This window comes from Echiichthys vipera (assembly GCF_963691815.1).
Source record: "Echiichthys vipera genome assembly, chromosome: 10".
Classification (NCBI taxonomy): Eukaryota; Metazoa; Chordata; class Actinopteri; order Perciformes; family Trachinidae; genus Echiichthys; species Echiichthys vipera.
Window position 1 is genome coordinate 26,217,083 of NC_139835.1, and position 17,322 is coordinate 26,234,404.

A 17,322-nucleotide genomic window follows, 5' to 3' on the forward strand; every position below is an offset into this window, starting at 1 on the left:
TTGTATTTTTACTTAACATATTGTATGTAACAGAGTACTTCATCACTGTGGTATTGATACTTTTACTTTAGTACAAGGTAAAAGTTCTTCTACCCTTGTTTTCCTGTGTAGACAGAGATGCTGATTGCATAAATTTGACATCTATTCTTGTTCCACCGTTAACTAAAAAGCGAGGTGACGGCTAAATGACTGATGTGGTTGTGGATGTTATTTAGAGCGTCTGACCTGAAGCTCCTCTAAGTGAATTGTCATATAAGCGGTGCTAGTTAAACCATCTGAAAGTCACTTGTAGTACGTTATTGCAAACAGTGAGTTAATTGAATTATTGAATCAAGTTACAGGCCTTACTGACGTGTTGTTTGCCGTTGTCCCATACCGACAGATCATTTGTTTAGCTATGTATTTTTGAGTGCTTATTTGAGTTATTTGAGTTTTTTCTTTTCATCATGTGTTTTAAATCTTCTTTGCAGAAAGTTTATAAGTCCAACTATGAGAAATCCAAAGGTTTCAGCATCAACTACTGTGACACGCCCAAGTTTCAGATGGACTCCGTACTCAAAAAGTTTACTGATGTAAGAATAATCTACGAGTTAAAGCACTTTCATAAACCAATAATATAATTGTTTTTCATTTTGTTTAAATACATTTCAATTCGTGTATTTTTAGATGCATTACAAAGATAAGTATGACAACGAGGTGAAGGGCCACTACATTGGCAGCTATGAAGATCTCTACATGGTTCACTGCCAGAAAGTCGAAGAAATGAAGAAAGAGGTGAATCATTATGTGCATTTAAATTTTTATAAATCAAATCGCCTGTAAAATAATTTCATGTACACTTAATTATGTCCTTCCAATTTTCCCATTTTATCGTGCAGCAACTATATAAGGCGGACTATGAAGACATCAAGACAAGATGCTTCTTCCCTCAAACAATAACGCCTGAATATGAAGTTACGAAGAAGCTTCAACAGTGTGCTGATGTGAGTTGTGTTGGCTAATAAAACAGTTATTTCTATTAAGAAACAAATTCACAGATCCCCTGTGTACACGTGTGTTATAAGTATATTTCTGTATTTATGGTTTGCAGAAAACTTACCGTCAACATCCAGACAAGGTGAAATTTACACAAGTGACGGATTCACCAGTTCAAGTTCAAGCAGCCGTCAACGCCAAACAGCTAAGTGACGTACGTATGACGCCATGGGCCACCTCCTCTGATACAAAATATATTAGAATTGCTATCATTTAATAGTTCACATAAATCATATAAGAGGTTCATATAGGTTGTTGTCATATTTTATTTTAAATCGTCCGTTTATCGACTGAAATAGTGACATTTTCCAGCTGATGCTCCGTATCAAATTTTCCTAGATATGCAGATCACCTTAAAATGTGCCCAATCATTCACGTAGCCCAGCTGTCTTTCTGTGGGCACCATGGAAACTGGAGAGCCATCTCTCTGTAGTATAAATAGCAACAAGCATTCAGTTGGCCCAGAATAAAACCTGTGATCATCAGAGAGGGGCTGGGGAGGCAGGGGAAGGGGACAGTCGATACATCTCAGATGGGAGTCCAGCTAATACACTGCTGCCCTCCAGTGACAGAAAATCAAATAACACTTAAGTTCTGTCTTGAACTAGAAATCACTGTACAATGAGCAGTACCCTATGGAGAGATAATGGTATCACTTTGTTTGTTTTGCAGTTGAACTACAAGGCAAAGTATGAGGACACAAAATTCAAGAATTGTCTTCCCCCGGACTATCCCTTCTTCATCCAGTCCAGAGTTAATGCTTTCAACCTTAGTGACGTAAGTAACTGCTCTACACTTAATTTCCAGCCATATATAAAGTTGAATATCAGCTTAAATTTGATATAAGACGTTTAATTTTCTGCACGACATTGATTTTCTCATGCAGAACTGTTATAAGTATGACTGGGAGAAATCTAAAGCGAAAAAGTTCGAGATCAGAGGCGACGCCATCTCGATCCTTGCTGCCCGTGCTCACACAAACATCGCCAGTGATGTGAGTATGCTATGTAGCATCAGCCTTTATGATTAGTATTTCCTGCTTATTTGTATTACAGATGCTTTTACAGTTTCTTTTTTTGTCATCTATTAATTATCACCATTTGCTCTTCTTTGCAGGTTAAATATAAGAAGGAGTATGAGAAGAACAAGGGACAGATGGTTGGAGCCCTCAGCATTAATGACGATCCCAAGATCTTGCACTCCGTTCACGTGGCTAAAATCCAGAGTGACGTAAGTCATTAGCTTACAGTGTAACTAACTATCATCTTCATTTCGCTTAATATTAATTATTAATATTTAGAATAAGAGCTGAGATAAGAGGGCACTCTTGAATAATTTCGTATTGATTTTTCAACAGCGTGAATACAAAAAGGACTATGAGAAGATAAAGACCAAGTACCACACACCACTCGATATGGTGTCAGTCACATTGGCCAAGAAATCCCAGGGGATTGCCAGCATGAAGGGATACAAGAGCATCAGCACCAACTTCTTCTTGCCCCCTGACACTGTACTATTGGACCTGGCCAAGAAAGCTAATATCATCCAGAGTGATGTAAGTACAGACAGACTTTACACACGCCTTATTGATGATTGAGAGTGTGCTTTTTTGGTTTTAATCATTACATTAAATGTATACTTCTATGGTTATTATGTTGTGTTCAGTGACCCCTTTGAATTTGTTTTTCTGTGCTTACAGAATGAGTACAAGTCTGACTACAACACCTATACCAAGGGTACTCCATGGATCCCCTTTGGCTCCTTGGAAGTAGAAAAGAATAAGAAAGCTGGTGAGATCCTTAGTGAGGTATGTGTGCAACTCTTTATAAATTCCCTCTTGGCATTAAAAAAAGACTTATTTGATAGTTAGTGGGATATTTCACATAATGTGTTATATAATGACTTGTTACTAGTGTAATTTTTACTTGTTTCCTACAGAGAAAATACAGGCAACACCCAGACACGATCCCCTTCACCTCTATCGATGACCACCCCGTCATGATGCAGGCCAAAGTCAACCAGCTTCAGAGGAGCGATGTGAGTCTACCGTAACTCTCCCTGTTCATTAGAAATCTTTCTGTCGTGTCTTTACTTCAATCTAGGAACAACACATGTGACTTTCCCATATTGCTCTGTTGCCTTACAGCGCTTCTACAAGAGAGGTCTGGAGGAGGTTCATCAGAAGTACTCTCTGCCGCCTGATGTCCCTGAGTTCCAACAGGCCAAGTGCAATGCCTACAACATCAGCAATGTAAGGCGTAGAAATATTATACTTTTTGAACAGTAATTTTGGGTATGTTTAAATGAATTTTTTCCTAAATGTGATGTTATATCCATATATATATGTAGCTGTGTGCAGTGTTTGTATATTTTGATCTTATCGTCTGTAATCTGTCATTTTAGAACTACTACAAGTACGCCTGGCAGGAATTGATTGCTAAAGGTTATGACCTGAAGCCTGATGCTATCCCTGTTGTGGCCGCCAAAAAGGCTAGACATGCTGCCAGTGATGTAAGTTTCCTGAACGACTCAGCGATTCTAAAACTCCTTTAGTTCTATACCAGATATATTGTACTTTTTTGTTGCGTCACATAATCAACATTAAATAATTACAGATGCTATATGCCCTTTAACCTCTAGGTCCAGTATAAAAAGGCTTACGAGAAGGACAGAGGCCACCACGTTGGCTTCCGCAGCCTCCAGGACGATCCTCTGCTGGTTCACTACATGCACGTGGCTAAGATGCAGAGTGACAAGAACTACACGAAGGACTACCACAAGGCCAAGCTGAAGTATCACACCCCAGTGGACATGATGAGTTTGAGCCACGCCAAACATGCCTCTGCTGTTCAGACTTATGCCGGTTACAGAAAGATCCCTCACCACTACTCGCTTTTGCCCGACGCAGTTGGTCTGGAACTTGCTCGCACCATGAACTTCAATTCCAGCGATGTAAGTTTCATTTTTCTTTGAGACTTTTGTGTCATAATGTAGGTACATTTTTTATACCTTGGCTAAAAGATGTTGTTTCTGCAGGTCTGATCATTTGCATTTTTCATGTCTTTCTTTAACTTTCAAGGTCAACTATAAAATGGATTATGAGACCTCAGTCAAGGGAACTGGCTGGGTTCCCATTGGTTCCCTGGATGTGGAAAAAGCCAAGACAGCAGGAGCAGCTCTGAATGAGACAAAGTACCGCCAGCGCCCTGACACACTCAAATTTACAAGTACCATTGACTCAATGACCATGGAGCTGGCCAAGGCCAATGCCAAGATCATGAATGCGGTGAGAAGAAGCAAAATATAACATTTTAATCGTACTTTACTAAAAATCTCATAATTTTTGCCTTTAAATACCCTTTAACAATAGTGATAAACCAATCTATCCATTGTATATTTGCAGAAAGAGTATAAGGCCAGTGGAGAGAAGTTCATGCACACTTACCATCTCCCTGCTGATGCTCCTGAACTGATGCAAGCCAGATACAATGCCGTCAACATCAGCAAGGTTAGTGTGCGGATGCTTGTGTGGTATTTTCATACACATGTAAGTAGAAATTAAACTGTTGCTGTATTTGTAACATAATACTGATGATCATTTTATTTAGAATTACTACACCTATGCTCATCGTCAAGATCTGCTCAAAGGACATCATGTGAAGGAAGATGCCATTCCCATTGTTGCAGCAAAAAGTGGCAGAGACATTGCCAGTAATGTAAGTTGTGAATGTGCTAATAATAATAATACTATTCAAATGTTACTAAATCCAATAATGTGATCCATACCATATGTTTCTCTTTTATACAGTACAAGTACAAGCTGGCTTACGAAAAAGCCAGAGGCCACCACGTTGGCTTCCGCAGCCTCCAGGACGATCCTCTGCTGGTTCACTACATGCACGTGGCTAAGATGCAGAGTGACAAGAACTACACGAAGGACTACCACAAGGCCAAGCTGAAGTATCACTCCCCAGTGGACATGATAAGTTTGACCCATGCCAAGCAGGCCTCTGCTGTTCAGACTTATACTGGTTACAGAAAGATCCCTCACAGCTACATGCTTCTTCCTGACAACTTGCACCTTCAGCGGTGTCGCGGCATGATGGATATTCAGAGTGATGTACGTTTTTACTTTTCACCTATATGTTATCATTGTATAGTGTTAGTATTATTGGTGCCTACATGAGTAAATACATATTATACACAGTTGTAAAGCAATGTGCACATTGATGAAAGTAAACGCTTCTACAAATTTTGAGCGTCTTTTTCTCTATAAACCCACAGAATGTCTACAAGTCAGATTACAACAACTACAGTAGAGGCCAAGGGTGGGTCCCTATTGGTTCTCTGGATGTTGAGAAGGCCAAAACTGCTACGGCTGCCCTGGAAGAAAGAGGCTACCGACAGCATCCCAGTACTCTTAAATTCACAAGCAAGACTGATGCCATGAACACAGCTCTGGCTTTGGCCAACTCGAAGATCATGGACAATGTAAGAATGTCTTCTGTTTTATCGAAGATGCCTTTGCATCTTTTAATTTGTGTTGAAATACTGATGCATGTCGGACAAAAGTTACTCCAATAAGAATCTTACAAAAAAATAATAGGTTTTGCTCTTCTTTTATCCTTCCCTCTAGGCTTCATACAGAGCTTCTGGTGAGAAGTTCATGCACACCTATAATCTGCCAGCTGACTGCCCTGAGTTCCTTCAGGCTAAATTCAACGCCCAGACCCTTAGCGAGGTTAGAGCACAAAGATTTATTAACAATACAAGGGAGACAATGTTTTATTTGCCAAATATACTAGTCAAAGGAACATGACTTTGCTGATATTTGTATGTCAGCATCATCTGTGTACAAAACATTGTGTTAACACTTTACTGTTTATCCACAGAGTCACTACAAGCACAAATGGCTGCAAGATATTGCCAAGGGATACGACTTGAAGCCTGATGCTATTTCTGTCCTGCATGCCAAGCATGGCAGACATATTGCCAGCAATGTATGTAAATCATAAATCTACCAACACCAAATGTATTCAGCACTTTTTTGTCTCCATAAACTTGAAACAGTCAATATCATCTACAGTTAATTAACACCTTATACTGGTTTCTGTCAGGTCCAATATAAGAAAGACTATGAGAAAGCCAGAGGCCACCATGTTGGCTTCCGCAGCATCAAGGACGATCCTCTGCTGGTTCACTACATGGAGGTGGCCAAACTGCAGAGCGACAAGAATTATAAGAAGGACTACCACAAGGCCAAGCTGAAGTATCACACCCCAGTGGACATGATGAGTGTGGTCCAGGCCAAGCAGGCCTCTGCTGTTCAGACTTATACTGGTTACAGAAAGATCCCTCACAGCTACATGCTTCTGCCTGACAACTTACGCGTTCAGCGCTGTCGCACCTTGAACCTCCAGTCAAGTGATGTGAGTTGTAGTGACAGTTTTATCTGTGACTTGTGTCTTTATGATCAATGCTATGTTTGAAAGGAGACCACAATTCATCTACATTTGTGCTAAAGGTTTAAAGAGATGATTGACATTGTTGTAATTTATTTATTTTTTCAGTGCGATTACAAGTCTGAATGGAATAACTATATCAGAGGAACCGGATGGGTCCCGATTGGCTCACTTGCAGTTGAGACTGCTAAAGTTGGCAGTCTGATTCAGAGTGACAACAGGTACCGCACTCATCCATCCACCCACAAGTTCAGCAAGCTGATGGACTCCATGGACTTGACTCTGGCAACGGCCAACAACAAGATCATGAACAAGGTGCAGCCTTTTTAACTGAGCAGGGTCACTAAATAGAGATTATAATCTTGTTCTGAGTCATTAATCATTCATTTGTGTTACTGATCTGTCTTTATTCACAGAAAGCATACACTGCAGCTTGGGAGAAGGATAAACTGACAGTCCATGTCATGCCAGATGCTCCTGAGATTGTCCTGGCCAAGGCTAATGCCATCAACATGAGCAGTGTAAGCCATTAAATCACATTACATTATATAAAGGTATATATACATGTTACACTTATGTTTATATGAATTTCTGTGTTTTCACAGAAACTTTACAAAGCCGGTCTTGTGGAGATGGCCAATAAGGGCCACAACGTCAAAGCAGACGCCATCTCAATTGTGGCTGCCAAGATCGGTACCACAATTGCCAGTGATGTATGTGAAAATAAATTACTGTACCTAATCAAGAAGTAGATCTACTAGAACCCATCATACATGATAAACAAGTATTTATTCACTCTTACAGTACAAGTACAAGCTGGCTTACGAGAAAGCCAGAGGCCACCACGTTGGCTTCCGCAGCATCAAGGACGATCCTCTGCTGGTTCACTACATGCACGTCGCTAAGATGCAGAGTGACAAGAACTACACGAAGGACTACCACAAGGCCAAGCTGAAGTATCACACCCCAGTGGACATGTTGAGTGTGGTCCAGGCCAAGCAGGCCTCTACTGTTCAGACCATGGCTGGATACAGGAAGATCCAGCACAGTTACGCTCTCCTCCCTGATGCAATGAACCTGCGACTAGCTCGCACCATGAACGAGCAGACTAGTGACGTAAGTTTGAAATGTTAAAATACCAGCTTTGCTATGCCAACAATAATTATATAAATTTCTAACAATTGATAATTGTTGTATGATCCCTTGATTCATGAGGTCTTACATTTCCTTTTTAGTGGAACTACAAATCTGAATGGAATAACTATATCAGAGGAACTGGATGGGTCCCGATTGGCTCAATTGGAGTTGAGACTGCTAAAGTTGGCGGTCTGATTCAGAGTGACAACAGGTACCGCACTCATCCATCCACCCACAAGTTCAGCAAGCTGATGGACTCCATGGACTTGACTCTGGCAACGGCCAACAACAAGATCATGAACAAGGTGCAGCATGTTCAGATGTACTGTACTGCAGAGCCCCAAAAATGTTCCTGACGTAACAGTCATCATGTATTTGTTTTTCTTGTGTCTTTATTCACAGAAAGCATACACTGCAGCTTGGGAGAAGGATAAACTGACAGTCCACGTCATGCCAGATGCTCCTGAGATTGTCCTGGCCAAGGCTAATGCCATCAACATGAGCAGTGTAAGGGGATGGATCTGTCGTGTGTAATAATTAATACTGTACACCGTTAATGGTGATCGGTTTTTGTAAACGCTGTTTTATTTCACTGTTACCGTACTTTCTGTATTTTACAGAAACTGTACAAATCCGGGGTCGTGGCAATGGCCAACAAAGGCTACAACCTTAAAGCTGACGCCATCCCAATTTTGGCTGCCAAGTCCGGTACTACTATTGCTAGTAATGTAAGTTGTAAAAGACTTCCTGCATAAAATAAATATTCTTAATACATCTGGTAATATTCATATTATAATAACAATTTAGTCTTTGTGAATGACAAAGTACCTTTGCTGTCACAGTACAAGTACAAGCTGGCTTACGAGAAGGCCAGAGGCCACCATGTTGGGTTCCGCAGCATCAAGGACGATCCTCTGATGGTTCTCTACATGGAGGTGGCCAAATTGCAGAGTGACAAGAACTACAAGAAGGACTACCACAAGTCAAAGCTGAAGTATCACACCCCAGTGGACATGTTGAGCGTGGTCCAGGCCAAGCAGGCCTCTACTGTTCAGACTATGGCTGGATACAGGAAGATCCAGCACAGTTACGCTCTCCTCCCTGATGCCATGAACCTGCAACTCGCTCGGCACATGCAGTTTATCGCCAGTGATGTATGTAGAGAGTCTGACTTAAGCATCTTTAAAATTATGTTTACTTGTATATGATTTAAAATCTAAAATCAAAAAATTCACATTAATTTCGCCATGTTGCTGTGCTGCAATGTGAAGTAAAATGGTTCCTGTTGATGTTCTCCCTCAGAACCAGTACAAGAGTGATTATGAAAGCTTCCAGAAGGGAATAGGATGGGTCCCTATAGGATCATTGGATGTTGAGAGAGCAAAAACAGCCGGCCGCGCCCTCAGTGAGAGCCAATACCGTCAAGCTCCTACCAACTTCAAATTCACAAAGGACATGCACTCCATGGATCTGACACTGGCCACTGCCAACAACAAGATCATGAATCAGGTTTTGAATACAACTATCTGTAAAAAATAACGTTTCTCAAGCATTTATGTCTAAGCTTTCAAACCAACAACTGCCTTTTTTTTTTTTTTAGCAAGCCTACACCACTGCCTGGGACAAAGACAAGACTTCGATCCACATCATGCCTGATGCAATGGGCATTGTTCTTGCCAGAGAAAACAAGAAGCACGTCAGTGAGGTACAGTGTTAAACCTTAATTTCTTTATACAATTTCCACATAACTTTTCCTAGATCTGTCATAATTTGTAATGAACAAACAACACTTACAGTATGGATGTTGAGAAACAGGAAATAAGTACATAACTTCAGGTTTGGGCATTAGTTTATTTTTTTTAAAGTAAGTGGACATGCTTTCCTGTTTAAACATGTATATTCTCTCTCTCACACTTTAGAAACTGTACAAATTGGACAATGAGCTGGCCAAGAAGAAGGGCCACCATGTTGGTGGTGATGCCATTGCAGTCCTGGCTGCCAAAGCTTCCACTGCTATTGCTAGTGATGTAAGTGTCTGCGGCTATTTCTGTACTCTATGACCTATTGTATATATCATTTGTCATGCCACCCTTAACATAATTTGCTTATGTTAACTCTCACACTTTGTTTTTAGTACAAGTACCTTGCAGGATACCGTAAGCAGGTCGGCCACCACATCGGTGCTCGCTGCGTCCAGGACGACCCTCTGCTCATGCTGGCTCTGAACTCAGCCAAGATCGCCAGTGATGCCCTGTACAAGAAGGACTTCAACAAGTCCAAGACCAAGTTCCATCTTCCGGTGGACATGATCGCCTTTGAACTGGCCAAGAAGAACCAGATTCAGGTCAACCACGCCAACTACATCACTCGCCTCCACAACTGGACTTGCCTGCCAGACTCCAATGATGTCCGCCAGGCCAGACATGCATATGACCTGCAGAGTGATGTGAGTATGAATCCTTGAATTTATACGGAAAGTTTTTTTTATGAATGGATTTTTTTTTATGTTTTTGGGACATCTTTCACCGCAATAAACCCCCTTTGGTTTTGTCCAGGCTGTTTACAAGGAGGATCTGAAGATGCTGCAGGGTGTTGGATGGGTGCCTCTAGGCTCACTGGATGTTGAGAAGGTGAAGAAAGCTGGTGATGCCCTGAGTGAAATAAAGTATCGTCAACATCCAAGCAACTACAAATTCAAAATCACCACTGAAGACATGCCCATGGTGTTGGCTAAGGCCAACGCTCAGGTTATGAACAAGGTATTTCCTCTACAGTTATTGCCCCATCATTTTATTGTTTTTGATATTATGATGTTATTTTCAGAAACTAATAGCACTTGACAAAAGTGTCTTGAAGGATTGAGAAATTGATTCTGTTGTTTTTAACACCCAAAACAATTTCTGATGATTTTGTTCAATTATTTAATAGTAAGAAAGAAAAAAAACAAAGCAACACTTTAACCAATGAACAAATTAACCAAATGAAGAAGAATTTTATAACATATGGTAGCTGTCCAATGTCCAAGTGATCATACATTTTTATAGATAAGTGTAATGTCTTGTTAATTGTTCTATTATGTTAAAAGAGACTGGCAAACTTTCTGAGGCTTTGTTAATATAACATCACATCATCTGCATACAAAGATATTACTGGTTCACTACCCCTGTTTAAAAATGTAATATTTGTGTTGTCTCTTGCATGACAAGTGAAAGGTTCAGCAATCAATGCAAACAACATCTGTTTTAAAGGACAACCTTGTTTTGTGTTTCTTCCTGGGGATTTGTCATACAATGTAGTTCTAATCAATTTAATATAATCTGGTCCCAAATTAAATGTGTACAAAACTGAGAAAAAGTTCCAGCATACTCGTAGTCGTAAAACTTCTCTGCTTGACTAGATTCCGCATAATAATTATATTCAGGAGTTGCCTGTTGTCAGCTGAATACTTCTAAAGTATTGATTCAATTATGAGTGCATGCTACTTAAATCTTCTTTTAATTGTTTGTTTTTTTGTATTGAGATAAACAAAATAAATCACTTTAAATTACAGCAAGCTTACATTCAAGCCTGGGAGAAGGACAAGACAAAGATTCATGTCATGCCTGATACCATGGATGTTCAACTGGCCAAAGCAAACAAATCCAACTACAGTCTGGTGAGTGCTTCTCCAACATTATGGAAAAAAGATGTCGTTGTAGCTTTTTGAAACTACATACTCAATAATCCACCACTATTTTCCAGAAGATGCTTGAAGTTTGTGTTTCTTTCTTTATACAGAAAATGTACAAGCAGGCAAATGAAGATGCCAAGAAGAAGGGATACGACCTGCGTAATGATGCCATTTCCATCAAAGCAGCAAAGGCTTCCAGGGATATTGCCAGCCAAGTAATATAATTTAATTTGTATTTGTTGTACTTAGCACAAATTATATTTTTAATCTAAAAAGGTGAAAAGAAAGTCATTGTTTTAGCAGTGTATCTTAGTCAAATGTGGGTCTTTTACGTATGTTTTTTCTGATGTAGTACAGTTTACTATTTCATGTAAATATAACACATTAGTCAAAATGTAAATAACTACACAATTACATGCTTCATCTACACTGACATTTGTATGCAGGTCTAAAAACAATGTTGCTACTGATACTGTTGCTTTACAGTGGCCATCATGCTTTGATCAGTTGCTTTGTTACTCATTTGCAGTACAAGTACCTTGCAGGATACCGTAAGCAGGTCGGCCACCACATCGGCGCTCGCTGCGTCCAGGACGACCCTCTGCTCGTGCTGGCTCTGAACTCAGCCAGGATCGCCAGTGATGCCCTGTACAAGAAGGACTTCAACAAGTCCAAGACCAAGTTCAATCTGCCGGTGGACATGATCGCCTTTGAACTGGCCAAGAAGAACCAGATTCAGGTCAACCACGCCAACTACATCACCCGCTTGCACCAGTGGACTTGCCTGCCAGACTCCAATGATGTCCGCCAGGCCAGACATGCATATGACCTGCAGAGTGATGTAAGTGAATGATGACGTTTAGGGGTGATGATTTTTTTTAGTCATATTGTAGGAAGTTATCATGTATATGGATTTATATTTTTTTAATTTCTGAACATATTTTACCGTAATAAACCCTTTTTGTTTTGTCCAGGCTGTTTACAAGGAAGAGCTGAAGACGCTGCAGGGTATTGGATGGGTGCCTATAGGCTCACTGGATGTTGAGAAGGCGAAGAAAGCTGGTGATGCCCTGAGTGAGATAAAGTATCGTCAACCCCCCACCAAATTCAAATTCAAAATCACCACCGAAGACATGCCCATGGTTTTGGCTAAGGCCAACGCTCAGGTTATGAACAAGGTATGAAATTATAAATCCTTAAAGTGCAGTAGGTGTAAATAATACAAAATGACTCTGTTGCATGACTCATACTTGTATCATGAGGAAATTCTCCTGTAATAAAAATGCATACTTGTAAGAGGACATATTATAAATAAGCTCTCATATCGTTGTTTTCTTTGTACAGAAAGCATACGTTCAAGCCTGGGATAATGAGAAGTCAAACATCCACATCATGCCCGATGCTATGGATGTTCTTCTAGCCAAAGCAAACAATGTCAACTACAGCTTGGTAAGTGGAGAATTAAACATAAAAGGGTAAAGCAATTCTCACATATGAATGATGTTATAATAATAATAACAATATTATTAATAATAATAATACAGTAAATAATTTCAAATTTTATAATTAAAGCACTTTTCTGAACAATTTATGCAATGTGATTTAATCAAAAATTGGTACATTATTAGGTTGTTTTTCTGTTATCGATACCTATACAGTATATCTTATTTTAACTCAGTCCTACTTTGAACAGAAAATGTATGTACTTATGTCTGTGGTGTGTTTGTGTTTGTTTACAGAAACATTACAAACAGGCAAATGAAGATGCCAAGAAGAAGGGTTATGATTTGCGCAATGATGCCATTTCCATTAGAGCAGCCAGGGCTTCCAGAGACATTGCCAGTGATGTAAGCGTTGGATGTTGGATTTCTTAATGATAAACATTTACCATACATTTATTACTGTACATGTAACCATGGAACTTTGTTTTCTTCCAGTACAAGTACCTTGCAGGATACCGTAAGCAGGTCGGCCACCACATCGGTGCTCGCTGTGTCCAGGACGACCCCCTGCTCGTGCTGGCTCTGAACTCAGCAAGGATCGCCAGTGATGCCCTTTACAAGAAGGACTTCAACAAGTCCAAGACCAAGTTCAATCTGCCGGTGGACATGATCGCCTTTGAACTGGCCAAGAAGAACCAGATTCAGGTCAACCACGCCAACTACATCACTCGCCTCCACAACTGGACTTGCCTGCCAGACTCCAATGATGTCCGCCAGGCCAGACATGCATATGACCTGCAGAGTGATGTGAGTATGAATCCTTGAATTTATACTTTGAAAAGTTGTATATTTTTGAAGGTCTGGAACATCTTTTACCGTAATAAACCCCTTTTTGTTTTGTCCAGGCTGTTTACAAGGAGGATCTGAAGATGCTGCAGGGTATTGGATGGGTGCCTATAGGCTCTCTGGATGTTGAGAAGGCGAAGAAAGCTGGTGATGCCCTGAGTGAGATAAAGTATCGTCAACCCCCCACCAAATTCAAATTCAAAATCACCACCGAAGACATGCCCATGGTTTTGGCTAAGGCCAACGCTCAGGTTATGAACAAGGTATGAAATCACATTCAAACAATTATTTTACATAATATCAAACAACTATAGCGATTTTATATGGCTATGATAAGGAAATGATCATCATAATCCTAAAAATGGATACTTGCGGTATTCATAATGTAAGTTAATTCTCATGTTGTTGTCTTTCTTACAGAAAGCATACGTTCAAGCCTGGGATAATGAGAAGTCAAACATCCACATCATGCCCGATGCTATGGATGTTCTTCTAGCCAAAGCAAACAATGTCAACTACAGCTTGGTAAGTGGAAACTCGAATAGTTATGATGGCACAGCAATTTGTATTTTATGGATTATGTTCAATGGTAATTTTCTGTTCTTAACATTTCTGGGATAATTGTGTTTGTTTACAGAAACATTACAAACAGGCAAATGAAGATGCCAAGAAGAAAGGCTACGATTTGCGCAATGATGCCATTTCCATTAGAGCAGCCAGGGCTTCCAGAGACATTGCCAGTGATGTAAGCTGTTGGAGTTCTTAATTATAAACAGTTGGCATACATTTATTACTGTACATGTAACCATCCAACTTTGTTTTCTTCCAGTACAAGTACCTTGCAGGATACCGTAAGCAGGTCGGCCACCACATCGGTGCTCGCTGCGTCCAGGACGACCCTCTGCTCGTGCTGGCTCTGAACTCAGCCAGGATCGCCAGTGATGCCCTGTACAAGAAGGACTTCAACAAGTCCAAGACCAAGTTCAATCTGCCGGTGGACATGATCGCCTTTGAACTGGCCAAGAAGAACCAGATTCAGGTCAACCACGCCAACTACATCACTCGCCTCCACAACTGGACTTGCCTGCCAGACTCCAATGATGTCCGCCAGGCCAGACATGCATATGACCTGCAGAGTGATGTGAGTGTAGCTTTTTCTTTGCTTATTTGTTTCTTATAGTCTTGAATTTCATGTTCATACTACAGAATATGTCAGGGATTGAATTGTGTGTTACTTCCTCTTATAGGCTGTCTACAAAGCTGACCTGAAGTGGCTCCAGGGCCTGGGCTGGGTCCCCATTGGCTCACTTGATGTAGAGAAAGCCAAGAAAGCTGCGGACGCCTTGAGTGAAGCGAAGTACCGCCAGCACCCCAGCACTCTTCCCTTCAAAAGCACCACGGATGCCATGAACATCGTACTGGCAAAGAATAACGCTTTGACCATGAACAAGGTTTGAATTTATAGTTTGTTGGGTAAAGTACACATTTATTTTTGTGTGAAAGGGCTTACCAAATGTGTATCTTAATTTGCAGTTGAGTTCTCTCTCTCTTTAAACAAAACCATCAAGTAACTCTTGAATTATTTGTGGTTGTTTTCTAGCGTCTCTACATCGAGGCATGGGAGAAGGAAAAGACTAAGCTGCACATCCAACCTGACACTCCTGAGATTGTCCTCTCTCACCAGAATGCTATCAACATGAGCAAGGTAGAATAAAGCGCCGTAACTACACCGCCATTTGTGAAAGCAGTTGACATAAGTATTCATATATGTCTTGCTTTTCAGAAACTCTACAGGCAAGGTTATGAGGACACCATCAACAAAGGCTATTACCTTCCTGTAGATGCAATCTCTGTCAAGGCTGCTAAGGCCTCCAGGGACATCGTCAGTGATGTGAGTGACGCATACTGTGCCAAATATCAACTTATTTGATTTATACACTGGTATTAAACACAATGTGTGAGATGTTCTAGTTGTAACTTAAAACATTTTATGTTGATATCAGTACAAGTACCTCGCAGGATACCGTAAGCAGGTCGGCCACCACATCGGTGCACGCTGCGTCCAGGACGACCCTCTGATCATGCTAGCAATGAACGGAGCCAGGATCGCCAGTGATGCCCTTTACAAGAAAGACTTCAACAAGTCCAAGACCAAGTTCAATCTGCCAGTGGACATGCTGAATATTGAGCTGGCCAAAAAATGCCAGATTCAAGTCAACCACGCCAACTATATCACCCGCCTGCATCAGTGGACTTGTCTGCCGGACTCCAATGATGTCCGCCAGGCCAGGAAAGCCTACGATCTTCAGAGCGATGTGAGCCCTTCTGTGACATATTCAACATATCTCAACATATCGTGTCATGTGTTCTTGTATTTTAATTTTACGCGTGTACGCTTTTCCCAACAGGCTGTATACAAAGCTGACTTGGATGAGGTCGTCGGCGTAGGATGGATCCCCATTGGTTCACTCGATGTGTTGAAGGCCAAGAATGCTGGAAGAATTCTCAGCGACCATCTCTACAAGCTGAAACCAGACACACAGAAATTTACAACTGACATGAATTCCATGTCCATGGTCTTGGCCAAAGCAAATGCGGAAATCAACAACAGGGTAAATAATTTCGCATATCTCTTTTAAAATGTGGACATATTTGTTCAGTCTTGTCCTGATGTTTATATTTTGTGGGGTTTTTTTCTGTTCTCACCACAGAAAAACTACACTGCTGCTTGGGAGGCTGACAAGGTTAAGAACACAGTAATCCCTGATTTACCTGAGATTTTGCTCTCTAAAGCTAATGCTTACAACATCAGCAAGGTACGTTTGGTTTGTTTTGACTGTATTATAGTATTATTATCCATGTCAGAAAATATCAGTGTTAAGGGCATCATGATTTTCATTTTAATAATTCCACTATTTAAATTTCTCTTATAGAAAATATACAGGGAAGGTGTTGAGAAGATCTTCAGAAAGGGCTACGACCTTAAGCCCGACGCTGTCTCTATTGTTGCTGCCAAACGTGGAAGAGAAATCATCAGTAACGTATGTAACATTTGAGTGAATGCTTTTCTCTCTCATTTTGATATCTGCTTATTGTACAGTATACTATTAATTATCTTTCTCTCTACACAGTACAAATACAAGACAGGGTACCGTGGCTTGTAATCATCAATTAATCTTTCCCTTCTTCTCTGTTAGTACAAGTACCTTGCAGGATACCGTAAGCAGGTAGGCCACCACATCGGTGCTCGCTGCGTCCAAGACGATCCTTTGATCATGCTGGCTATGAACTCAGCCAAGATCGCCAGTGATGCCCTGTACAAGAAGGACTTCAACAAGTCCAAGACCAAGTTCCATTTGCCAGTCGACATGCTGAATCTTGAACTGGCCAAGAAATGCCAGATCCAAGTCAACGATTTCAACTACAGAACTCATCTACACAACTGGACCTGTCTGCCCGACTCCAACGATGTGGTCCAGGCCAGAAAGGCTTACGACCTGCAGAGTGATGTGAGTAATGAGTATTTCTCAGCATGTGATTACTGTAGGATGCGATTTTGGGCTCTATCTTAAACTGCCCAAGGATGGCGGACAGTGCAACTGTCGTTGCTCATTTTCAGACAGACGCAGTCGTCATTTCACGCCTTCTTGAGGCAGCAGAAGGGGATTGCACCACTGACCAATAAAAACTTGATCTAAAGTGAACGGCGCAGTATTGTCCTGCTATATAA

The 17,322-nt window shown here is 40.8% G+C and overlaps 1 protein-coding gene across 21 annotated transcripts in view; it reads left to right on the forward strand.

Annotated features, from left to right (window-relative positions):
• The window catches only part of neb (nebulin), a 67,914-nt gene that overhangs the window by 12,018 nt on the left and 38,574 nt on the right, over window positions 1–17,322 (forward strand). For 20 of the 21 annotated variants that reach the window (XM_083921563.1, XM_083921580.1, XM_083921565.1 and 17 more), the window contains 53 exons: window positions 471–572; window positions 667–774; window positions 879–983; window positions 1,091–1,189; window positions 1,708–1,812; window positions 1,922–2,029; window positions 2,152–2,265; window positions 2,393–2,590; window positions 2,735–2,842; window positions 2,974–3,072; window positions 3,182–3,286; window positions 3,439–3,546; window positions 3,676–3,987; window positions 4,115–4,321; window positions 4,439–4,543; window positions 4,644–4,751; window positions 4,844–5,155; window positions 5,320–5,526; window positions 5,672–5,776; window positions 5,928–6,035; window positions 6,153–6,464; window positions 6,606–6,812; window positions 6,914–7,018; window positions 7,103–7,210; window positions 7,302–7,613; window positions 7,733–7,939; window positions 8,037–8,141; window positions 8,255–8,362; window positions 8,477–8,788; window positions 8,937–9,143; window positions 9,235–9,339; window positions 9,554–9,661; window positions 9,769–10,080; window positions 10,190–10,393; window positions 11,185–11,289; window positions 11,412–11,519; window positions 11,834–12,145; window positions 12,279–12,482; window positions 12,649–12,753; window positions 13,044–13,151; window positions 13,242–13,553; window positions 13,652–13,855; window positions 14,013–14,117; window positions 14,230–14,337; window positions 14,422–14,733; window positions 14,840–15,043; window positions 15,193–15,297; window positions 15,376–15,483; window positions 15,596–15,907; window positions 16,001–16,204; window positions 16,304–16,408; window positions 16,526–16,633; window positions 16,790–17,101. In XM_083921563.1, coding sequence (XP_083777689.1) covers window positions 471–572; window positions 667–774; window positions 879–983; window positions 1,091–1,189; window positions 1,708–1,812; window positions 1,922–2,029; window positions 2,152–2,265; window positions 2,393–2,590; window positions 2,735–2,842; window positions 2,974–3,072; window positions 3,182–3,286; window positions 3,439–3,546; window positions 3,676–3,987; window positions 4,115–4,321; window positions 4,439–4,543; window positions 4,644–4,751; window positions 4,844–5,155; window positions 5,320–5,526; window positions 5,672–5,776; window positions 5,928–6,035; window positions 6,153–6,464; window positions 6,606–6,812; window positions 6,914–7,018; window positions 7,103–7,210; window positions 7,302–7,613; window positions 7,733–7,939; window positions 8,037–8,141; window positions 8,255–8,362; window positions 8,477–8,788; window positions 8,937–9,143; window positions 9,235–9,339; window positions 9,554–9,661; window positions 9,769–10,080; window positions 10,190–10,393; window positions 11,185–11,289; window positions 11,412–11,519; window positions 11,834–12,145; window positions 12,279–12,482; window positions 12,649–12,753; window positions 13,044–13,151; window positions 13,242–13,553; window positions 13,652–13,855; window positions 14,013–14,117; window positions 14,230–14,337; window positions 14,422–14,733; window positions 14,840–15,043; window positions 15,193–15,297; window positions 15,376–15,483; window positions 15,596–15,907; window positions 16,001–16,204; window positions 16,304–16,408; window positions 16,526–16,633; window positions 16,790–17,101 — 8,976 coding nt within the window. The remainder of the gene's footprint in view (window positions 1–470; window positions 573–666; window positions 775–878; window positions 984–1,090; window positions 1,190–1,707; window positions 1,813–1,921; window positions 2,030–2,151; window positions 2,266–2,392; window positions 2,591–2,734; window positions 2,843–2,973; window positions 3,073–3,181; window positions 3,287–3,438; window positions 3,547–3,675; window positions 3,988–4,114; window positions 4,322–4,438; window positions 4,544–4,643; window positions 4,752–4,843; window positions 5,156–5,319; window positions 5,527–5,671; window positions 5,777–5,927; window positions 6,036–6,152; window positions 6,465–6,605; window positions 6,813–6,913; window positions 7,019–7,102; window positions 7,211–7,301; window positions 7,614–7,732; window positions 7,940–8,036; window positions 8,142–8,254; window positions 8,363–8,476; window positions 8,789–8,936; window positions 9,144–9,234; window positions 9,340–9,553; window positions 9,662–9,768; window positions 10,081–10,189; window positions 10,394–11,184; window positions 11,290–11,411; window positions 11,520–11,833; window positions 12,146–12,278; window positions 12,483–12,648; window positions 12,754–13,043; window positions 13,152–13,241; window positions 13,554–13,651; window positions 13,856–14,012; window positions 14,118–14,229; window positions 14,338–14,421; window positions 14,734–14,839; window positions 15,044–15,192; window positions 15,298–15,375; window positions 15,484–15,595; window positions 15,908–16,000; window positions 16,205–16,303; window positions 16,409–16,525; window positions 16,634–16,789; window positions 17,102–17,322) is intronic. The other variant, XM_083921576.1, reaches the window with a different exon arrangement.